Source organism: Anser anser, assembly GCF_964211835.1.
Source record: "Anser anser genome assembly, chromosome: Z".
NCBI classification, from domain to species: domain Eukaryota; kingdom Metazoa; phylum Chordata; class Aves; order Anseriformes; family Anatidae; genus Anser; species Anser anser.
The window spans coordinates 23,475,342-23,496,894 of record NC_139723.1 but is presented as its reverse complement, the minus strand read 5'-3'; the positions used below and the strand labels follow the sequence as shown (position 1 = coordinate 23,496,894).

General features: G+C 42.6%; 1 protein-coding gene across 1 annotated transcript in view; it reads left to right on the top strand.

The window, feature by feature from the left end:
• Window positions 1-21,553, top strand: part of LOC310890124 (uncharacterized protein) — a 70,381-nt gene that overhangs the window by 5,333 nt on the left and 43,495 nt on the right. The window contains exons 2-4 of the mRNA XM_083818746.1: window positions 8,611-8,706; window positions 11,195-11,381; window positions 11,984-12,096. Of these exons, the coding sequence (XP_083674872.1) occupies window positions 12,034-12,096 (63 nt within the window). The 5' untranslated portion in view covers window positions 8,611-8,706; window positions 11,195-11,381; window positions 11,984-12,033. The remainder of the gene's footprint in view (window positions 1-8,610; window positions 8,707-11,194; window positions 11,382-11,983; window positions 12,097-21,553) is intronic.

Here is a 21,553-nt window from a genome sequence, read left to right as displayed (position 1 = left end):
AATCAAACGAAAGAGACTTAAGGACTTTGTGCTTGCTTTCTTGCACATTCCCAGATGCTGCTAGACGTGCAGGATGACATTGTCTCTAACAACATAATGAGATTTGTGATATGTTTAGAGATCCAGCATATAGATAAAAGGGAGGTTTAATAGCTGATTTATTTTTAATGCACAAAATATCCAGGTATATGCTACTCCAGGCACAAAATCCTATGTGTTTCAAGATAATGTGTATTGGGTTTTGAAATATTTGTGCCAATGGAGTAATAGCTTTCTATCAACTTCTGTCACATGAAGCATTTTCTAAAAATCATGGAGAACTTAGGAGTGTTATTTATTTATTTTATTTTATTTTTTAAGGCTGGGGGAAAAAATGCTTTTTTTTTCTGCTTCATTCAGCCTAAAGTCATTTCCTGTAGAACTTAGAAAAGTATCAGTCTTTAAATATATGAGAAAAAGACCTACATTTCTGTTGCACAAGAGAAACTGGAAAAATTTTGAAGGTAAACAAAAATAATAAACAACAGAAGCTAATTTCAAATTAATTAGGCCATTGAATGGGATTTCTTTCAGAGAAGACATGACATTTAGATTCATTTATGCTCATTAATTTTGTAAATATGACTTTAAAGCTAATGCTCAGTGCAAGGGAAGTCAATGAAATAATTTGCTGTACTAAGTGAATTAGAACATCACTGGGCAGTTTGGTTTAGTGAACAAGGCCCATATTTTGCTGAACTGCTGAAATATACAGCATGATCACAGGAGAAGACTGTAACACCTAATCCTACCTTTAAAATGAAATGAGTCTGTAGCTGGTCACTGGACAAACTCTACAATTTCCAATGATTAGCATTAGGGAAAAATCTTTTTTATTAGCAGTATCTTTATATGTAGGTTTAGAACCAAGTGCCACTCAGTAGTATCAAGATTATTTTTAATGATTAATGATGCATGCTGTTTTGTCTTGCCAGCTTGCTCTAAAAAAAACACAGTATAAGAAGAGTAAATTTTACTTCTGTTGATCATTGCTAATACAGGTTGTCAGTGACATAATTCAAAGTATACAAAGGTGAGTTACTGGTCTGAGACTAATTAACAGTGAAGACTGCATTCCTGGAAGCAACAAAAAAGAGGCTCAGTTTTGAATTAATCTCTTCTTTAATAAATTAAGAAAGATGAAAATAAGACTGGATATCATAACTTGGATTTGACACTGTTTTAACTGATATCTATAGCAAAACAGGTGTTGGTTCAATGGGCCTGTATGCAGGATTTTCAATGCAACTTTCTCCGTAGAGCCTCCAAATGGCACCTTTATTTCTTACCCTGCTTAGTCTCTTGATAACTTCTGCTGCTGCTATTTTTAATCACAGTGATGTACGTGCAATACCCCTGAAAGGATTCCCCTTGGCAGCTCTGAGAAAAACCTTTCATGAAGCTTCGGAACAGGGCCAGGAACTGCACTTTACTGGCAGGAAAAGCATAAATATGGTCCTTCCAATGTACCGAGCAATGAAAGAACCAGGGAGAAAATGCCTTAGCAAGCATTTTAAAAGGGAAAACACTTTACCAATATGCTCCCCTAAAACTTCCCTAAAATTGCTGCTGCTGTAAAGGTCATTATTCCCATGCTCAACTGACCGAGAGGTAATGTGGTGGCATGGATACTTCCTTGCTTTTCGCAGAGACCTGTAAGACTGCTCAGTGTTGGGTGCAGCTGTGTTCACTCTCTGGTCAAGCTGAAAACTCCAGGCATGTCCCCTTTTTCCATTTGATGTTGGGAACAACATGATTTTACATGTTTTTACCATGTGTGTTTTCTTGTGCTTACATTCAGCACGAGATAGTAGTGATACTTAATTTTGGAGAATTTAGGGAAAAAAAAAAGATTGTATTGAGTTAGTCGTTATTTTGGATTCCCGTCTCATAAAATTACTTTGAAGTCAGTGAACAGAGTGCAGCTGGAGTGGTAGTATGGTCTTGAAGAAAGAAACACGTCAATAATAGTTGCAATAGTGTGTGGTCTACTGTGGGGACCTTACCTACTCTCTACATTAGAGAATCTTTTGATGTTGTGGAACTCCAGGCTGGGAATGATAAGGTTGAATCCCTGTGGGTTAGGATCCGCGGGAAGGCCGGCAAGGCTAGCATCCTGGTCGGGGTCTGTTATAGACCGCCGAACCAGGATGAGGAGATGGATGAGGAGTTTTATAGGCAACTGACAGAAGTTGCAAAATCATCGGCGCTTGTCCTCGTGGGGGACTTCAACTTCCCGGACATATCCTGGAAACACAACACGGCACAGAGAAAGCAGTCTAGGAGGTTTCTGGAGAGCGTGGGAGATAGCTTCCTGACGCAGCTGGTCAGTGAACCTACCAGGGGAGGTGCCCCGCTAGACCTTCTCTTCACAAACAGAGAAGGACTGGTGGGAGATGTGGTGGTCGGAAGCTGTCTTGGGCAGAGTGACCACGAAATGGTAGAGTTCTCTATTCTTGGCGAGGCCAGGAAGGGGACCAGTAAAACTGCTGTATTGGACTTCCGGAGGGCTGACTTTGAGCTGCTCAGGACACTGGTTGGCCGAGTCCCTTGGGAGGCGGTTCTGAAGGGCAGAGGAGTCCAGGAAGGCTGGGCGCTCCTCAAGAAGGAAATCGTGATGGCACAGGAGCGGTCTGTCCCCACGTGCCCAAAGACGAGCCGGCGTGGAAGAAGACCGGCCTGGCTCAACAGAGAGTTGCGGCTTGTGCTTAACAGAAAAAAGAGGGTTTATAATCTTTGGAAAAAAGGGCGGGCCACTGAGGAGGACTACAAGGATGTAGCGAGGCTGTGCAGGGGGAAAATTAGAAAGGCCAAAGCTCATCTGGAGCTCAATCTGGCTACTGCCGTTAAAGACAACAAAAAATCCTTTTACAAATATATCAACGCGAAACGGAGGACTAGGGAGAATCTCCATCCTTTACTGGATGCGAGGGGAAACCTAGTTACTAAGGATGAGGAAAAGGCTGAGGTGCTTAATGCCGCCTTTGCCTCAGTATTTAGCGGCAATACCGGTTGTTCTCTGGATACCCAGTGCCCTGAGGTGGTGGAAGGGGATGGGGAGCAGGATGTGGCCTTCACTATCCATGAGGAAATGGTTGGTGACCTGCTACGAAGCTTGGATGTGCGCAAGTCGATGGGGCCAGATGGGATGCACCCGAGGGTACTGAAAGAACTGGCGGAGGAGCTGGCTGAGCTGCTTTCCATCATTTATCGGCAGTCCTGGCTATCGGGGGAGGTCCCAGTTGACTGGCGGCTAGCCAATGTGACGCCCATCTATAAGAAGGGCCGGAGGGCAGACCTGGGGAACTATAGGCCTGTCAGTTTGACCTCAGTGCCAGGAAAGCTCATGGAGCAGATTATCTTGAGGGTCATCACGCGGCACTTGCAGGGCAAGCAGGCGATCAGGCCCAGTCAGCATGGGTTTATGAAAGGCAGGTCCTGCTTGATGAACCTGATCTCCTTCTATGACAAAGTGACGCGCTTGGTGGATGAGGGAAAGGCTGTGGATGTGGTTTACCTTGACCTCAGTAAGGCTTTTGACACCGTTCCCCGCAACATTCTCCTCAAGAAACTGGCTGCTCGGGGCTTGGACTGGCGTACGCTTCGCTGGGTTAGAAACTGGCTGGATAGCCGGGCCCAGAGAGTTGTGGTGAATGGAGTCAAATCTGGTTGGAGGCTGGTCACTAGTGGTGTCCCCCAGGGCTCGGTACTGGGGCCGGTCCTCTTTAATATCTTTATCGATGATCTGGATGAGGGTGTCCAGTGCACCCTCAGTAAGTTTGCAGATGACACCAAGCTAAGTGCGTGTGTCGATCTGCTCGAGGGCAGGAAGGCTCTGCAGGAGGATCTGGATAGGCTGGAGCGATGGGCTGAGGTCAGCTGTATGAAGTTCACCAAGGCCAAGTGCCGGGTCCTGCACCTGGGGCGCAACAACCCCAAGCAGAGCTACAGGCTGGGAGATGAGTGGTTGGAAAGCTGCCTGGCAGAGAAGGAGCTGGTTGATAGCCGGCTGAATACGAGTCAGCAGTGTGCTCAGGTGGCCAAGAAGGCCAACAGCATCCTGGCCTGTATAAGAAGCAGTGTGGCCAGCAGGTCTAGGGAAGTGATTGTGCCCCTGTACTCGGCTCTGGTGAGGCCGCACCTTGAGTACTGTGTTCAGTTTTGGGCCCCTCGCTACAGGAAGGACATGGAGGTGCTCGAGCGAGTCCAGAGAAGGGCGACCAAGCTGGTGAGGTGTCTGGAGAACAAGTCTTATGAGGAGCGGCTGAGGGAGCTGGGCTTGTTCAGCCTGGAGAAGAGGAGGCTCAGGGGCGACCTTATCGCTCTCTACAGTTACCTTAAAGGAGGCTGTAGCGAGGTGGGGGTTGGTCTGTTCTCCCACGTGCCTGGTGACAGGACGAGGGGGAATGGGCTAAAGTTGTGCCAGGGGAGTTTTAGGTTGGATGTTAGGAAGAATTTCTTTACTGAAAGGGTTGTTAGGCATTGGAATGGGCTGCCCAGGGAGGTGGTTGAGTCGCCATCCCTGGAGGTCTTTAAAAGACGTTTAGATGTAGAGCTTAGCGATATGGTTTAGTGGAGTACTTAGTGTTAGGTCGGAGGTTGGACTCGATGATCTTGAGGTCTCTTCCAACCTAGAAATCTGTGATACTGTGATACTGTGTTACCTAGAAATGAGATCTCTGTCTTGACTATTAGATATCTTGGAGCCAAAAAAAAAAAAGTCTGAGAAAGAAAGTATCTGTTGGACTAGACAGAGTTCCTTTCATCTGGTAACTGTGGGCTGGAACTCTGCAATGTAGGCTTATGTATAAGCCTAGACTTAAAATGCCACGAGGAATCAAGAGTCTGTATCTCCAGTGAGTAGATCTCACTGCTTGGAAGGTTTTCCTGACATTATCTGAATTTCTTCCTTCTTAATCTTTTACATTTTAATCGAATTCAAATTATGTCTGATATTACTGAACTAAACTGATCTGATACAGTGTGAGCTAAAAGCTTGGCTTCTCTTATCTGAGATGGTAAATACTATTACTTAATTGTTAATTATTTAATCAACTTGTAAATATCTTCTTGCATTTCAAATTACTTAGGTAACTGTTCCAATAAAAATAACAAAAAGAGTCTTTCCTCATCATTTGCTTTTTTCCTGCCTATCAGCCTTCCCGTGACAAGGTCCTCTAATCTGGTTTCTGGAAGCTCCCATAAGAATCCACAGTCACAAGGTGGCGATGTTCTGTCAAGAAAGGCTTAAAACGTAGGAACTACAGCTTCATAAATAGAGGATGAAAAATCTATAACACAGAACATAGAAAAGAATATTCTTTAATTGTTGTAGCTTTTTGTTTACATCATTACAAGAAACAGAATGTTTGTAAAAAAACTCTTGCTGGTTGATTTCATTCAGTTAATGAATGATTCCTTGTGGATCTTACTTAACTGGGGGTCAGAAGAGCATGTATGTGAATAATTACATCTTCCAACATCAGGCAGTGAAGACCTTGGGAAGGTTGGTGACTTCTGATATTTTAATGTTAAATATAATAAACATCAGCATTTTCAAAGCTAATGTTTAAAAATCTGGTTGGAGGCAGTTTACAGAAGGGAGTAAAGAAAGCACTGAACTGACCTATGTTTATTCTAAGTTTCTGTTTTGGTAATTGTATTTGCCCTGTCTTATGCTTCCTCTATCTATAAGGAGGTAAAAAAATATTCTTAAAAAACAAGAAGTCTTCACCCTTAAATAACAGAATATATACCCTTAAAATTTTTTTTATTTAACAGGTAACTGTGTGGGGTTGGAACTTTCAGAAGAACCATCTCTTCATAGTGTTTATGAAGCTTAATTTTCAAGCAGTTGTTAAAATCTGTCAGTTTTGTCTAGAATTACTACATTTCTAGTTGATCAGACAGGCAGAATTTGCATTTCCAAATTTTGCATTTCCAAAGTATAACACAAATCTTGGTCTTGGTCTTTGTATTTAAAAAGCTGAGAAGACATGGTTAATCTTTTTCTCTCTGGCAGTTGCTGCTTGCAGCTTATGTTGTGAAACCTCCAAGGGAATGCAGAGCACCTGTGTGTTAAAATAAGTGAATTAGTTCTGATTTTCCCTTTGGCATAGAATCACAGAATGGTTTGGGTTGGAAGGGATCTTAAAGACCATCTTTTTCAAACCTCCCTGCCAGGTGCAGGGAGATCTCTCGCTAGACCAGGCTGCTCAAACCCCATCCAGCCTGGCTTTGAACACTTCCAGGGATGGGGCATCCACAGCTTCTCTGGGCAGCCTGTGCCAGTGCCTCACCACCCTCTGAGTAAAGAATTTCCTCCTAACATCTAATCTAAACCTGCCCTTGTTTAGTTTAAAGCCACTTCCCCTTGTCCTAGCACCACACTCCCTGACGAGTCCCTCCCCATCTTTCCTGTAGGCCCCCTTTAGGTACTGGAAGGCCGCTACAAGGTCTCCCTGGAGCCTTCTCTTCTCCAGGCTGAACATCCCCAGCTTTCTTATAGGAGAGATGCTACAGCCCTCTGATCATCCTCATGGCCCTCCTCTGGACTTGTTCTAATAGGTCCCTAGTGCTCCAGGTGGGGTCTCACAATAGCAGAGCAGAGGGGGAGAATCACCTCCCTTGCCCTGCTGGCCATGCTGCTTTTGATGTACCCCAGGGGTACAGTTGGCTTCCTGGGCTGCAAACTCATATTTCTGGCTCATGTCGAACTTCTCATCCACCAACACCCCTGGGTCCTTCTCCTCAGGGCTGATCTCAGTGCATTCTCTGTCCAGCCTGTATTGGTGCTTAGGATTGCCCTGGCGTAGGTTCAACCTGGTCTTGTTGAACTTCATGAGGTTTGCACAGGCCCACCTCTCGGCCTGTCCAGGTCCCTCTGGATGACATCCCTTCCCTTCAGCATGTTGACTGCACCACTCAGCTCGGTGTCATCGGCAAACGTGCTGAGGGTGCGTGCACTGTCCATGTTACCGACAAAAATGTTAAACAGCACTGGTCCCAGTACTGAACCCTGAGGAATACCACTTGCGACTGATCTCCACTTGGATATTGAGCTATTGACAGCAACTCTCTGAGTGTGGTCACCCAACCAATTCCTTACCCACCGAGTGGTCCATCCATCAAATCCTCGTCTCTCCAATTTAGAGACAAGAATGTTAAGCAGGATAGTATCAAATGCTTTGCATATGTATTTCTCTGTACTCTGATTCTCTTTCTTCAGTAAATACAATTTTCCTTAGGGTGGTTGCTATTCCTATATCTACAAAGTTATTTGTCTTCGCAATCTCCTTAACATAGATTGAGAGGGAGTAGAAAAATACTGGAAGCAATGAAATAATATGAGAAGTTTCTGGGTAGTCATCCTTGATCTTGTGAGTGATCGGAGACTTTAATCTATGAAGACAAGATTTTGGACTAGGCAGGCAGGGGGGAAAGAAATATTCCCCGTGCTCCACAGCAACCTGTCTAGAAGATCCTACATGTGTTTTGGGAATTGTGCCTGTGCCAAATGTTACTACCAATGTATTTCACGTGGAGCTTTTTCTGGAGAATTACAATCCAAATTTGATTTCTGGGTGTATCATTAAATAAAAATAAAAAATCACTCCTTCCTCACCACTGCCCCTAAAAATACTTCCTAAGAAGGCACCAATAAGGGCAGTAAGCATAGAATGGTTAAGGACTGCATACAGAAGTATGGCTGCCCACCAACCTTAAGAATGCAGACAATTAAGAAGGGAGAGGGAAAGGTACTGGCACAGGTCAAAGCAAGGAATGTTTTCAAGTCTAGCTGTGGGGTAAAAACTAAAATGATCAGCATTTTCTTACTAGTAGAGCAAATACCTACTGCAAATGCAACTCATTTTGACAAACAAGTCAATACGGGTTATTTCATTTGTGGCAGTAGTAATAAGCTGTGTCAGCACAAGCAGTCTTGCTGTGTAAGCTGTATCTGTCCTGTGAGGGTTTGTTAACCTTCTCTGCTGTAGACCAGCTTTTGAGAGGAACTTCTTGCTTACAAATTGGCAGCAATCAAAAAACTGAGAGATAACAATGACTTCAATTTGTCATCTGATGAACTTTTAAGTTCCATGGTGGACCCTTCTAAATGTCCTGGCTGCTTCAGCATCACTGCGTCACCATCACTGTGGGTACTGGTGGTGCCTCCTCAGATGGAGGTGACTCCAAGGCAAAAAAATGAAACCACACCATTTTAGTTTGCTTTTTCACAGCAGGAAACATGCACCCTATGAGCAGCTCAGGAGCTCTTACTGCCCCAGCTGAAAAGAGGCTTTTCTTTGTTGCTTGTATCATATCACACCATGCTGTTAAAAGCAGGTTTCTGAGTGGAGAAAACCAAGAAGCCGCTAATGACCGTATCTGGAAGGCAGGGGTGCTGTGAGGGAGTAAAAAACCTCCCATCACCATGATACTGAAATCTTGAGAAACTGCCAGAGCACTTGTATAAACTAGCATTGGTGGGATGCTGCGGGGTGACCCTAGCACTCACACAGAGATGCCTGTGTTTATTAAACTTTCTGTTTCCATGCTCTCATTTTACAGCCAAGCACAGGCTTGCACCAAACAGGAGAGGTGGAAACTTTTGTCCCAACTCATCTGGGTCCACCACCTGCAGCAGAGAGGGTCCTGGCTTTGCTGGTGAGTGAAGCCTTTAGCAGGGCTCTGTGGCTATCTAGCTCATCTATTTATTTATCTAGAAATCTTTATTTATTAACAATGAAACTGCACTTTCTAGCACATTCCCTTCAAGTAAACATTTTCAATCCACAGGCTGATGATATTAAGTCCTTTTGAAAACTCTAATAACCTTGAAATGCCCTCTTAAGGGAAAGCCTGTTATATTTTCAGAATAACAGACATTCAGCTGTGCTTTCTACGTAAAAGGTACACTTTAGTTGAGAGAATGCTATTCATTTTTATACACAAAAATTACGCTGTGACTGAATTCTGTAATAACTTTTTAGTTTTACAGCTTTTTAATGCTACCACTTAGTAACCCTGCAGATTCTACGTCTAAAATGAATGCAGATGAGCTGTAATTATGATAATATTTTGGGTTCATTTTATTTACCTTTGATGGAAAGCTAATTTTAAATATTTTTAATTATGCCACACTTTTTGCATTATTGTGAAGCATTAGAAAAAACAAACAAACAAACTAACAAAAACAACAACAAAATTTAAACTTGGAGGCTCCTGCTCCTAACCTCTGTAAAGCAGCTCTGCTTCTCTCATGCCCTAGCTGGGTATATCTCAATAATACTGGTACTGCTTTGGGTTTTATTGAAAGATAATAAAATGCTGGAGCCTGTTAACTGTGTTGGTGATGTATTCTGAATGGAATCCGAGCTCTCAAAATTTAACCGATCCTATTTTATAGGGAAAGGACGTTTTGGTTGTTCAGCTAATTACTGCTATTAACAGCACTCTAGTACCAGAGTTGTGCATGGGAACAGCTTTTGGTTAGGTCTCTTCAGGCTATACTGAGTGAAACTACTATTAAGAAATCAGCCATAAAGTGTTTTTTCTTTTCTTTTCTTTTCTTTTCTTTTCTTTTCTTTTCTTTTCTTTTCTTTTCTTTTCTTTTCTTTTCTTTTCTTTTCTTTTCTTTTCTTTTCTTTTCTTTTCTTTTCTTTTCTTTTCTTTTCTTTTCTTTTCTTTTCTGCTGCTTCTGAAATGAAGGGATTACCATGACAGTTGTTTTATTTACTTTTTCTAATTTGGAGGTTCACATTGCTAAAGTGACAGACAGTGGGATTCAGTGCACCCTCAGCAAGTTTGCCGATGACATTAAGCTGAGTGGTGCAGTCAATACGCTGGAGGGAAGGGATGCCATCCAGAGGGACCTGGAGAAGCTAGATAGGTGGGCACATGTGAAGCTAAGGCAGTTTAACCAGTCCAAGTGCAAGGTGCTGCACCTGGGTCGGGGCAACCCCAGACATGAGCACAGACTGGGAGAAGAACTCAGTGAGAGCAGCCCTGCAGAGAAGGACCTGGGGGTTCTGGTGAACAAAAAGCTCGACGTGAGCCAGCAGGGTGTGCTTGCAGCCCAGACAGCAAACTGCATCCTGGGCTGTATCAACAGCCAGCAGGTGGAGGGAGGTGATTGTCTCTCTCTGCTCTGTCCTTATGAGGCCCCACCTGGAGTGCTGCGTCCAGGTGTGGGGCCCCAGCACAAGGAGGATGTGGGACTGTTAGAGCAGCATGGCTGAGGCGTGGTCCCCGCACACCGCCTTGCAGGAGGCAGCACAGCTCACTGCCTACAATAAGATGGCCTTCAGCTGGGCCGAAATCAAGGCTTCAGTGAGGGGGTAGCACAGGCTCCTTCCCCACTGGGAGCAGAAACCTCGTGCTACACTGTGCAGCTGCTGGATTTGGGGTGTGAGAAGGGCACTCTCACCACGTCTGGGGTGGAACCCCCCACTGATTTCATGCAGCCCATGTAATTGCTGTCAGATGAGAGTGCCTCTTTGTCCTTTGATATTGGCCAGCTTTGAACTGGTGGTACTGAGGTAAAGGGCTATGTACGTCCAACACTGCTGCTCCTGTGTACTGTTCTCTCCTTGTTAGAAGTCCTCAATCATCTATTATGTTTTGCACATCTAATTGAGGTAAATAATAGAAGGCTTTTAAAGGATTATGGCCATCTGTATATACAGAAAAACAATTTGAAGAAGATTTAAGATTACTCAGCTCTAATGAGATAATATTTTGTAAGTTTTTTTTTTATAAGCTAATAAAACATTTTACGAGAGGAGGCCGACATTGGCAAGATCATGAGCTGCATCTTAATTTTTTCCCCCCACTTTCACGAAGAAAAAGATTTCTGCTTTTGACTTCCTCAGTTCTGGGTTTCATTCATTCCAGCCTCTGTATGACCCAGCAACCCTGGGGAAGCTAGCGGTGAAGGACTTCAGCCCAAGGGATCTCCAGCCTGTCTGCTTGACTACAGCTACTGTCAAAAAATGTAAATAAAACCAGAGCAGAGTTAGGGGGTTCTTCTGGCACCTTCATGACTTCATGAAGACAGTGGTTTTTTGGTTACAGTTGACTTTCCTCTGTAATGCCTGTGATATTGCAGTGATTAAGCTCACACCAGCTCACATTCTTTCTCTTGTGCCTACAGCTTTACCTCCAAAATTTTCTGGCCAGACAACCTGTCACAGAACAAGCAGTACTGACACCATTAGAGTGCACCTCCCTACCCGTGTGTGCTGCTCTGGAGTAGAAACCCACCAGGGCCTGGGCTAGTTAACTGCCTTGCCAAGTGGATTACATGTTCCAGAATGATTTTCATGATACAATAATGCTGGGTAATTCCCTCCTGCTCTTGTAGATGGGGCATAATAAATTTTCTTTGTCTCATGCTTTAATTTATTTGCAAAACATCCATTAACTGTATAAGTGTTCTGATGTTTACTTACAGCCAGAAAAAAACAACCCACCCAAAACCCCACCACACAAAGAACCATCCCAAACAATTGGGCTAAATTGCATCGTGTCATTAGGGACTGGCTCAAAATGAAAGCAATCTTCTATTGTAATTTTTAATAACTGTTACTGTGTTTTACTTTGCCAGTCTCAAATGCTCTGTCTTACTAAGTTATTGTAAACTACCATTGGACGGTGCTCTGCTTTACTTGGTGTTTATCTGTTATTGCTATTACTGAAAATTAGGTGTTAATTTCTTTCTGTTCCATGTTTTAACCTTGTGACTTAATTGTTACATTTGGAATGAAGCTGCAGCAAAAATAGGGAAGTGTAATTGAACGTGTCCAGGCAGCGCTTGTCTGTTTAGTATTCAAAGTTAGGAGTCAGCTTTTGACCTTCCCATTTTATTAGCTTCAATCTTTTTCTTTAGCCCCTTGCTAACTGTTGGTGATCTGCAGGTTCCTGACAGTGTGTTTCCCTGCAGCTCCCGTCTGAGTTACCCCAGGGAAGAATCTGGGATGCAGCTTGTCCACAATGACAGCCTCTGCCCTGCCAGGTGACAGACGGAGCAAAGAGAGCATCTGTTTCCTTCCACGTGTATGTGCCAAAATATCGGGTGGTTTTTCATTGTCGTCTCAAGGGAATATGAAAGGGAGAAAAGACAACTCAGTGTTCCTCCTTTTGGTAACTGAGGGACTGGTGTGGAAGGTACAGCAGGATGGGGGTTAGACTATGGCTCCTGGAATATGCTGGTGGTCTCTGTGCTGCAGTGCTGTGAGTGAGGTTACCAGCTCATCCCCTTTCCCTGCCTTCACTGACTGGTCCAAAGTTTATTATTATTAATTATTATTATTATTATTTATTATTATTATTATTATTTTGTGTGTGTAGGCAAGTCGACTGAAAAGGAAAGGGTAAGGAAAGGGCATAGCAAGGGAACTGAGCTGGAGAGAAAGACAAGGGGGAAATGTGGCTGCTGAAGCAACTCGCAGGAGAGATTCTGCTGCAAGTTGTTTGACAGTGAGGAGGGAAAGCTTATTGCATGCAGTGTTCTTGCTACCTGGAAAGCCTTTGGGTTTAGTAATTGGAGGCTCTTGATTTGTTTTCTCAGCATGGGCAGGCAACCCTGTGACACGTAAATACTCTCCCAAAACGCAGGCTTTCAGCTCCTGCACTAGCTGTCGTTACTGAAGCCCACTGTCATAACACCACGCAATGCTGGCATGTGGGAGAGCAGCCCCCAGCCTCTCTCTGTGCTCTTCATCTTGGAGAATCTAGGAACAAAGCAACTGACATGGAGAGAAAAGACTTGCAGTATGTCTGTAGTGTGATTGGCATTTCTTTTTGTGAAATCTCAGGAGGTGAAAGTCATACTAAATGTGAGTGACACAACTGAAATACAAAATAAGCCAGAAATATTTCACAGAGATGCCAGATTATTTTAAATTTTATTTTATGTAAGATACATTTTCTATAGGAGATTAAACATTTATTTTCTGGTCTTTAGGATAATATATATATATTTTTTTTTCTTAAATGCACTGCTTTACAATGAGTATTTGCACGCAGATAGCTCACAAATTATTCCTAGGAATCAAAACAATTATAGAGCTTTCATTTATGCCAACGAAGGAACCTCCTGTTGGGGTGATTCCCTCTGCCTCCCCTCCTTCTTTTAGTGTGCGATGGATGAGCCTGTTCAAGGTTTTATAGGGTAGCGAACGGTATCACCTAGAAACAGACAGTTGATAAGAGGTTGCCTGGGAAACCCTGCGCTCATAGATTTTCATTTTGCTGCATTATGCACCTGTAGGTGCAATTATTCATAATTAGAAAAAGTCCTCCCGTGGAACTGGTGAAGTGATGGGGAAATTACATTATATTCTCTGGAGAATCTAATCCTATTTTCTCATTTGATTTTTTGATCATCTCTAACAGTGGAGGTGGGGGTGGAGTGTTTTGGTTTTTTTTGGTGGGGGCAGGGGGGAAATACTTGCAGCAAATAGAGATTCTGCTTGAGAAATCAATATTGAAATACGCTGGTGACTGCTTTAAATGCAGCTCACGTATGATTTAGTCTGCCTGCCAGTGGAAAAACCCCACCAGCCCTCGAGAGAGCCCTGCTCTGATCAGTCTGAGTATTATTCCTTCAGCTTTAATAATTCAAACTCCCTGTCTGCCTTACAGGGAGTTTTCCTCTCGCATAGAAGACATATGATGCTGGCTGGGGAGATCCCCAGTCTGCTGCTCGTGTTTTTAATGATTGGCTTGTTCTTGACACTATCTTCTCAAGGAAAAAAAAATATTTTTATCCTTTTTAACAAGAAAATCCATATGGCCTTGCAAAGATTTATAGGAGCTTTCAATCTCCAGTTTCTTTTTTTTTTTTTTTTTGTCCGCAAGTAGGAGTAAAATGTAGGTTTGACTATTTAACTTGGGCTTATGAGTTAAATACAGAGACAAAATCATGATTAGCTTGTTCCATCTGAATTGGTAACCTGAGCTTACAAAACAAATCATCATGTGCGCAGTGTGTTTTCGTGGTGTAAGATTTGATGCTAGAGTGTTTAAAAAGAAATAAATGAAAAGCTGACCTCATGTTCTGAATATCCTGTGTGCAATTTGGTGTATGTGGGTATGCGTAGGGGAGTATTCTGCTGAGTTTCGTGCAGCAGGTTCGTAATGGCTCTTACAACCCGAGTACGAATTATGAAACCTCAGCAAGCCTTTCCAGCTGTCAGCAGCCTCCATCCTTCATGTGCTGGGATGGGGCTCCCCTGGAAGGTGCTGGATCCTAAAGCAGCCTGGCTGGGAGAGGAGAGGTCTGGTGATGGAAGGGCAATGTTAGCCATGGCCACAGCATCCATCTTCCTTGGCAGAAATGGAACTGTGACACAAATAGGATCCAAATAAAGACAGTGGTGGTGGTGGAGGGGAAGTCCCACATAGAGTCTCACTGATTCTTGTAGATGGGTGGACTGCTGGGGTGGCCACAGATGGATGGCCCCGTGGTGTTTTGGTGCTGCAGGGCATGGCCATAGGGGAAGCCAAAGCCTGAGCAGCGTTTCTTTTCGGCAGGTTCCCACACTTGTTCACTCTGCCCTGCTACTGCAATCCTCTCTGGTGCCAGGCGGGGCTGCGATACAGCATCCTCCTGCCTGCGCAACCTTGAAAATTTTCCATCGGAGGTGAGGACAGCAGTCAGGAGAATTCAGAGCAACGAACTGCTTTTCTTAGTTGCTGTTCACGTACACAGGAGGAGTGGTACTCAGACCTCCAGGTGACCAGGGGCCAGCCTGGTGGCTGAAAGCTGCTGCAGCGCCGCGTAGCAGAGGGGCTGCTCCAGAAACGAGGGCAGCTGTCTTTGTCCTCTCTGCAGAGACAGCCCGCCAGCGGGGTCACACTGCACACCGGGGTGTGCGGTGTGTCGGAAGGAGAACAGGCAGTCTTTCTTTCTCCTCCATTTCTCTTTCTCTGTAAAATCTGACTTCTGTCCTTCAAACACCGTCTGTGATCTAGTTCTCTCTTGTCTCGCTGTACAAGGACAACGAGGATCAAAACCCAAATTTTCTCCTCTAAATGTTGCTTTTATCCCAGATGGGTGGTAGAAGTGAGACTCTAATGCTTTAAAAAGCTAATAGCACAGAATGTAAATACTTACAGCTGACTGTCAAATTTACTTCTGTTGCTATGCATGAATTTAGACTCAAGGTTATGCAGCTCCAACTGCTTCAGTGAAAGAATTGATATTTCAAGATGTTTAAAGTCCTTGTTTGCACACAACTATTAGTTCTATTTGTTCATTTTTTTACATGCATTTTCTGCAATAAATGTGCATTTTGTATCTTCTAGGCAATGATGTAATGCAAGTATTTAGTTTCCATGTAAATATATTATATATTCTGGGGGAATTGCAAATTGCTAGCAACATTGCTTCAGCACAGAAATTCATTTAGTAAGACAGATTTATTGTAGAACTGCTGAATTAATTCACATGATATATAACCTGCAGTTTGATATTCCTGCTGCCTTCTCAGCTACACAAATACTAAGCATATTAGCTTGACCATGGAGCAGGCTGCACCTGCAGTTCTCTCTTTTACGGAAAGGTTAAATGAAACACAACAGTATAGTTTGCTGACTGTGGTCATATCTGTGACTGGGCAAAAAAGAAATCTCTTAATTCTCATGCCTGTACTCTGCACTAGTGATCACACTCAGCTGTTAAGTCTCATACCTGTCATTTGCTGTGCTGTTTTTCATGAAGGAGGCAGAAGCTGTAGGATACTTTTTAAGAAGGAACCCTTCCTAATTATCCTCTGCCAAGTGTATTTGTGTGTTTAGCTTGAATCTAGTTCTTTCAGCATCTATGAGAGACTAATGTGAACTATAATAATGCAAAACCTCTTAGGATCATTTGACATCCCTCTGCGATACTGCTGTCCCCAGCCAGCCATTACAATTGATCACGATGCAGAGGCGAGCTCAGTGTTTGCTGCCAAGTCACCATTAAAGCCTGTTCTGGGGCTTAGGGAACACCAGATGAGGAACTGGGGAGAAAACGGGCATGGCCAACCCCTCACAACAGCGAAACTCCCTTTGTCTGTGTACAGGGGCTCTCAAACCATTCAGCAGAAATGGCTGTGTGGCTTGGGCTGCTTGCAGCCAGTGCTTGGGAGTAAAAAAGCTGCCTTTCCTGCCTCTGTTGGGAACTTGTATCTTTTTACTGGCAACAATTTCCTTAAATTATGCTATACATGCTATATTATATATATACTATACATTATATATATATAATATATACAATATATATATATTTTATATATATATATGTATATATATTATATTATGCTATATGCTAGCTTGACCTTGGCAATACTTTACCCAGCAACACTGGATGCATGCTTGTTGTTGCTCCACTTGCTTTATTTGAGCAGTTCTTCCTTGTGTTCCCTTTTCCTCTCAGCATTCACTTGGACTTCGTGTTTTCAGGATCCTATGTACTGAGGAAAAATAGTCATATCTTCCTTTCAGTATTATCTTATAGAATCATCATACCATGGCTTGGTTTGAAGAGAGCTTAAAGACTACCCAGTTCCAACCCCCCTGCCATGGGCAGGGACACCTCCCACCAGACCAGGTTGTCCAAAGCCCCATGCAGCCTGGTCTTGAACACCTCCAGGGATGGGGCATCCACAGCTTCTCTGGGCAACCTGTGCCAGTGCCTCACCACCCTCTGAGTGAAGAATTTCCTCCTTACATCTAATCTTTTTTAACCCTCTTTTAGTTTAAAGCCATTCCCCCTTGTCCTATCTCCACACCCCCTGACTAGGAGTCCCTCCCCAGCTTTCCTGTAGGCCCCCTTTAGTTACTGGAAGGCCACTGTAAGGTCTCCCTGGAGCCTTCTCTTCTCCAGGCTGAACAGCCCCAGCTCTGTCAGCCTGTCATCACCGGAGAGGTGCTCCAGCCCCTTGATCATCCTCATGGCTCTCTTCGGGACCTGCTCAAATAGGTCCATGCACATTTTATATTGGGGGTCCAAGAGCTGAACATCAATGTGATGTATAAAGAACATTGAGTAAATCTTGAGTTGATGTTATTTAAGCCAATGAGATCATAAGGGCAACCTCCAGTAATACATCATAGTGCATAATAATTTTGTCTCTGCATTGAGGTTATTAATTCTGTTGGCAAAGTGAGACACTAAATACCCAACAGCAATAACAGTACATATTAGAAACAAAAGGGTTACAGATGAGACTTAGAAGTTACTAAGAAGTCAGGCTTTCAAGGCTTGACTCTGAAATTTAAATTTCTGCACATTTGTTTTACCTCTTTTTTTTTTTTAGTAAAGAAAATAAGTCATGTATCTGTGACATTTAACTCACCTCTGGAGTTAGCATTGATACAACAGCATAAAACTGGAAGTGTGAAATCTGCATGAAAGCTGAAGTACTATTTTCTTGAGGTACTTTTAAAATGGGCAAAAAGTACCATTTTCTCGATGCTGTTAAAACAAAGTTGTTGAAAACTCTGTAATCTTCAGAAAGTAATGGTGCCTGGCATGTAATATAACCAATAAAAACACTGCTCATTTTCTGCAGATTAGAGAAAAATGGCATTTAGCAAGTACTTTAATTATGAAGTTAGCTTCAAGCTAAGGTATTTACTTTTCAAGCTATGTAGTATGCACACTTGTCTGTAAATACAAATGCAAAATACACATACAGGTACTTAAGTTTCCCAATCACATTTCCAGCTGAGTGTATCACCACCTATTATATTACTGTTTAAAACAAAATTAGGCTATGGCAGTCTGTTTTTAACATCTAGTTCTTGGGACACAGAAAACTAACCTCACCTAAAAAGCAGTGGCATCTAGTAACCCCCTCTGCCTGCAGACTGTCCGCAAATGTATTTTGCGCTAAACTTTGGGCATGTATAGTAATGGAAATGTCACAAATCTGAACAAACCTCTGTACAAACTGACTGCTGCCACCTTTTATCTCTTAGGTTCCCTGGTCCTACCCCTGTCATCACTCACAAGCACAGTTCAGCATTAGTGAAAATGGGCAAGCAGCTCTCCAAAGTCTAATGGAGGAATCTTTCTCCCTGTATCCAGATCAGATGGTGTCAAAGCTTCTTCAAGGAGCAATCTGCCAAAGGTCTCTTCCTTATGTCTCTGCTTTTGGATGCCTCTCCTGTAGATACGCCCACCAGGGCTCTCACACTGCTGCTGAGGAGACATCTGCTCTTTTTGGTCCAAGTTTTCCTGTAGAGATTGGCTTCCGTCTCTTTGTCTTGCCTCTGTCGTTACGTCTTTATGCTCTTTACATTCTTGCAGGCCTCTCTTTCATCCACAGCCCTTGATGGTGTGACCTGTGATTCATTCCATTCTCAACAAGAATTTTCTCCCCAAAGGGATGCTGGGCCTGAAGCCCTTAAATGACAAGCTAGTCTGCAGCAACAGTGTTTGTGATACCCAGAAGATTAATGATCCAGCATCCTTTATTACCAGCTGAACGTGAAACCAGTCAAGCCTCACTACTCTTTAGCTACTCTCTGTTTTTCAACCCCATGGGTGTGTTGATGGTGTCTTGTTGCAGACCTGAGCATCTCAAGGTAACTTACTGTGATCATGAAATCTCAACTGCACTTGTGCTTTGTGAATTTAAACTTACATTGACATCTTTTGTTTAATATGAATAGTGAACTACTCCAATGGAGACCAGTGTTTCTGCACTTACAATAGTATTTTAACACACTCCACAAGCCATGGGATTTCTCAGATTACATGTTAGAAGGAAAAGGACATTGTCAGTAACTCTGCATCTGAATGGTGCAGATATTTGCCATGGTCCATGCCTTTCTTATTACATGTGACACAAATATCTCAGAAGCAGTAGCCCTGTATTACTCAGTGTTTTGTGACTCAGCAAATGAAGAAAGAAATCACTGCAAGCATGGCTCTGTAAAGCCCTTCCAACTAGTTCCATGTTACTTTCCATTCCTGATCCTAGGAGACTTTGCTTTAATGTGACAGATAAGTGGAATGCAGGAAGAGTGGCTGGCCGAAATTCTGTATCATGTCTTTCTCTTGTCTAAGTAGGTCAGCTGACATCACGATGATTTCTTTCATCAGCTGAGGAACCTCCTGGCCCACAGCAGTGACAAAGAAAAGGAAAATACCTTTTATCCATTGCACTCTTTCTCATAAGTGTAGATAAAAGAAGTAGTATTCTTTTTAATGCATTCCTTTATCTATTCAGGGATTTCAGAGATCCTGCATCTACTTACGTAAAAATCAGTTTATAGTATTAATCAGGTACATCTCACCTTGCAACTGCATCATGTTAAAGTTGGGAGAGGAGTGTAAGACAGTAAATGCTTGCTCCAAATGCAAAGCACCAGCCAAGCTGGTCATTGCAACTCTTTCTCTCCTAAATGAGATCATAAAGTCTTTTTCTCTTCCCCCTTATGTGAACTGCAACAGGAGCAAAAACTAGGGGACAGCTAAACATTATCAAGAAAGCCACTCATATAGAAGAAAACAAAACATATAGAAGAAAACATAACATTTTCATGCTGACAAAGGTGAAGAACAGTGAAGAACAGAAACCCAAATGAGATGGTGCCTTTTCATCCTGTCTGAATAGTTTCTTGCAAGACAGATGCTAAGAGAACAAATGACCATGTGAAGGGAAAACCATCTTGGAATTGGGGACAGTTGTTGCTATCAGTTTAACAGGTAATACTTGGCTTATTAGCACTAGTTATGGGGTAAAAAGGAAGAAGTGATATTCCTGGAGCTCTGCACAGATAAAACTGTTATCTTCTGGAAACCCAACTAAGTTATGAGAATGCTACCACATTATTCTTTTTGTTCCGGTGTTGCTGTTCTTCAGGGTTTGAATTTTGTTAAAATTTTATGTTTTCATATAAATAATTCATATTGTTGTATGATGTTCCAATGTGTGGAAAAAACATTGTACTTGCTTTTTTCTCTGTTATTTCTGTTCTTACAGACATGACAGTATATGACTTTAACAGCCTGTTCTTCAATTACACTCTGGGAGAAAAGAGCTTCCTTCTCTTTTTCTACAGCTTTTACTTGTAAGATTCATTTTTTGTCTTCCAAATTGTGTGTTCATCAAAACAGTTGATAATTACTGGTTCCTCTGTTCTGTGGCTGTTCCTGTATCACCCTTCCCCCTCAGTCATTTGTCTTCCAGTTTCAAGGAATCCCAATCTATTTCCCTCTCCTTCCTCCAGAAGCCATTCTGCATCTCTGAACACCCATGCCACCCTTTGCAGTACTTCTTCAAGTTCTACAATAGACTTCTATAGTGATCTCTTCCTTGATATTCTTGAGAACTGTACACAGCAATCACATGAAGCTGCACAAAAGAGCTATATGGTGGCAGAATGGTGTTTTCTGCTCGGCTCTTGACTTCTTTGCTAATAGTTCTTAATGTTCCATTTACTTTTTTGACTGCTGCTAAGTATTGATCTTATGTCTACATAGAACTGTCTAAGATGGCTCTAAGATTCTTCTTGGGAGATAATGGCTAACTTAAAGCCTGTAATCACATATGTGTATCATTAAGAGTCTTCCCTCTCCCTATATGTAATACTTTACATTTACTGATACAGAATTTCACCCATCATTTTATTACTAGTCAATCCATTAGAGATAATGATACTATCTTCAGCTCTTCTCAGCTGCTTTCTGCTCTGATTTCTCTAAATAAATTGTATTATCAGTAGACTTCAAGTAGGATTAGAATTTAAAGTCATCTAAAAAATTCAAATGGTCTGTGAAATTTAAGGTACAGGTTGGGGGGAAATTCAAAACAGCAAAGTTAGGGAAGATGAAAACACTCCAGTGAGAAATAGGAAACCTCTAGTCAACAGTTCTTTAGAGGAAAAACCTGTGAATTGCAGTGGCTGTCAGACTTAGCACAGGTCGACTACGTTATGTGTTGTGAAAAAGGAAAGCATCATGTGGGAAGTCAAAGGTTAGTAAATTCATCTACTTTGTTCAATGCTGATAATGCACTGCTTGAATGTTTTGTCCAGTTTTTGATATTACAGTTCTAGAAAGGTGTGGACCAATGCTGGAAAGTTCAAGGAAAAGCAACAGGGATAATCAGGGGTCTCGAATACAGGACCTATGGGGAGAAAGGTTTTGTGTTGTTACACAACAGAGGAAGTTACAGAGGAAATCAAGGTGATAACACAGCTATCAAAGACAAGTGTGCTGCAAAGAGGGATCTGCTCTTCATGTCCAACTAGAAAGGATAATACCCAATTTGCTGCAAGAACTGTTTGGAGTATAATTTAGGGAAAAAATCTGGAGCTATAAAGTACTTTTTCAAGAGATTATCAGAGAGTGCTTTGCTTAAGAGTCCTCACTATTGGAGGTGTTTAAAAGAAGGCTGGGAAAACACATGCTACTAGTACATATATGGTTGATCTTTGGGACAGAAAGGTGGACTAGATAATCTCTTGGTGTTCCCTTTTGGATCTGTTTTTCAGAAAACACCTTGAATCA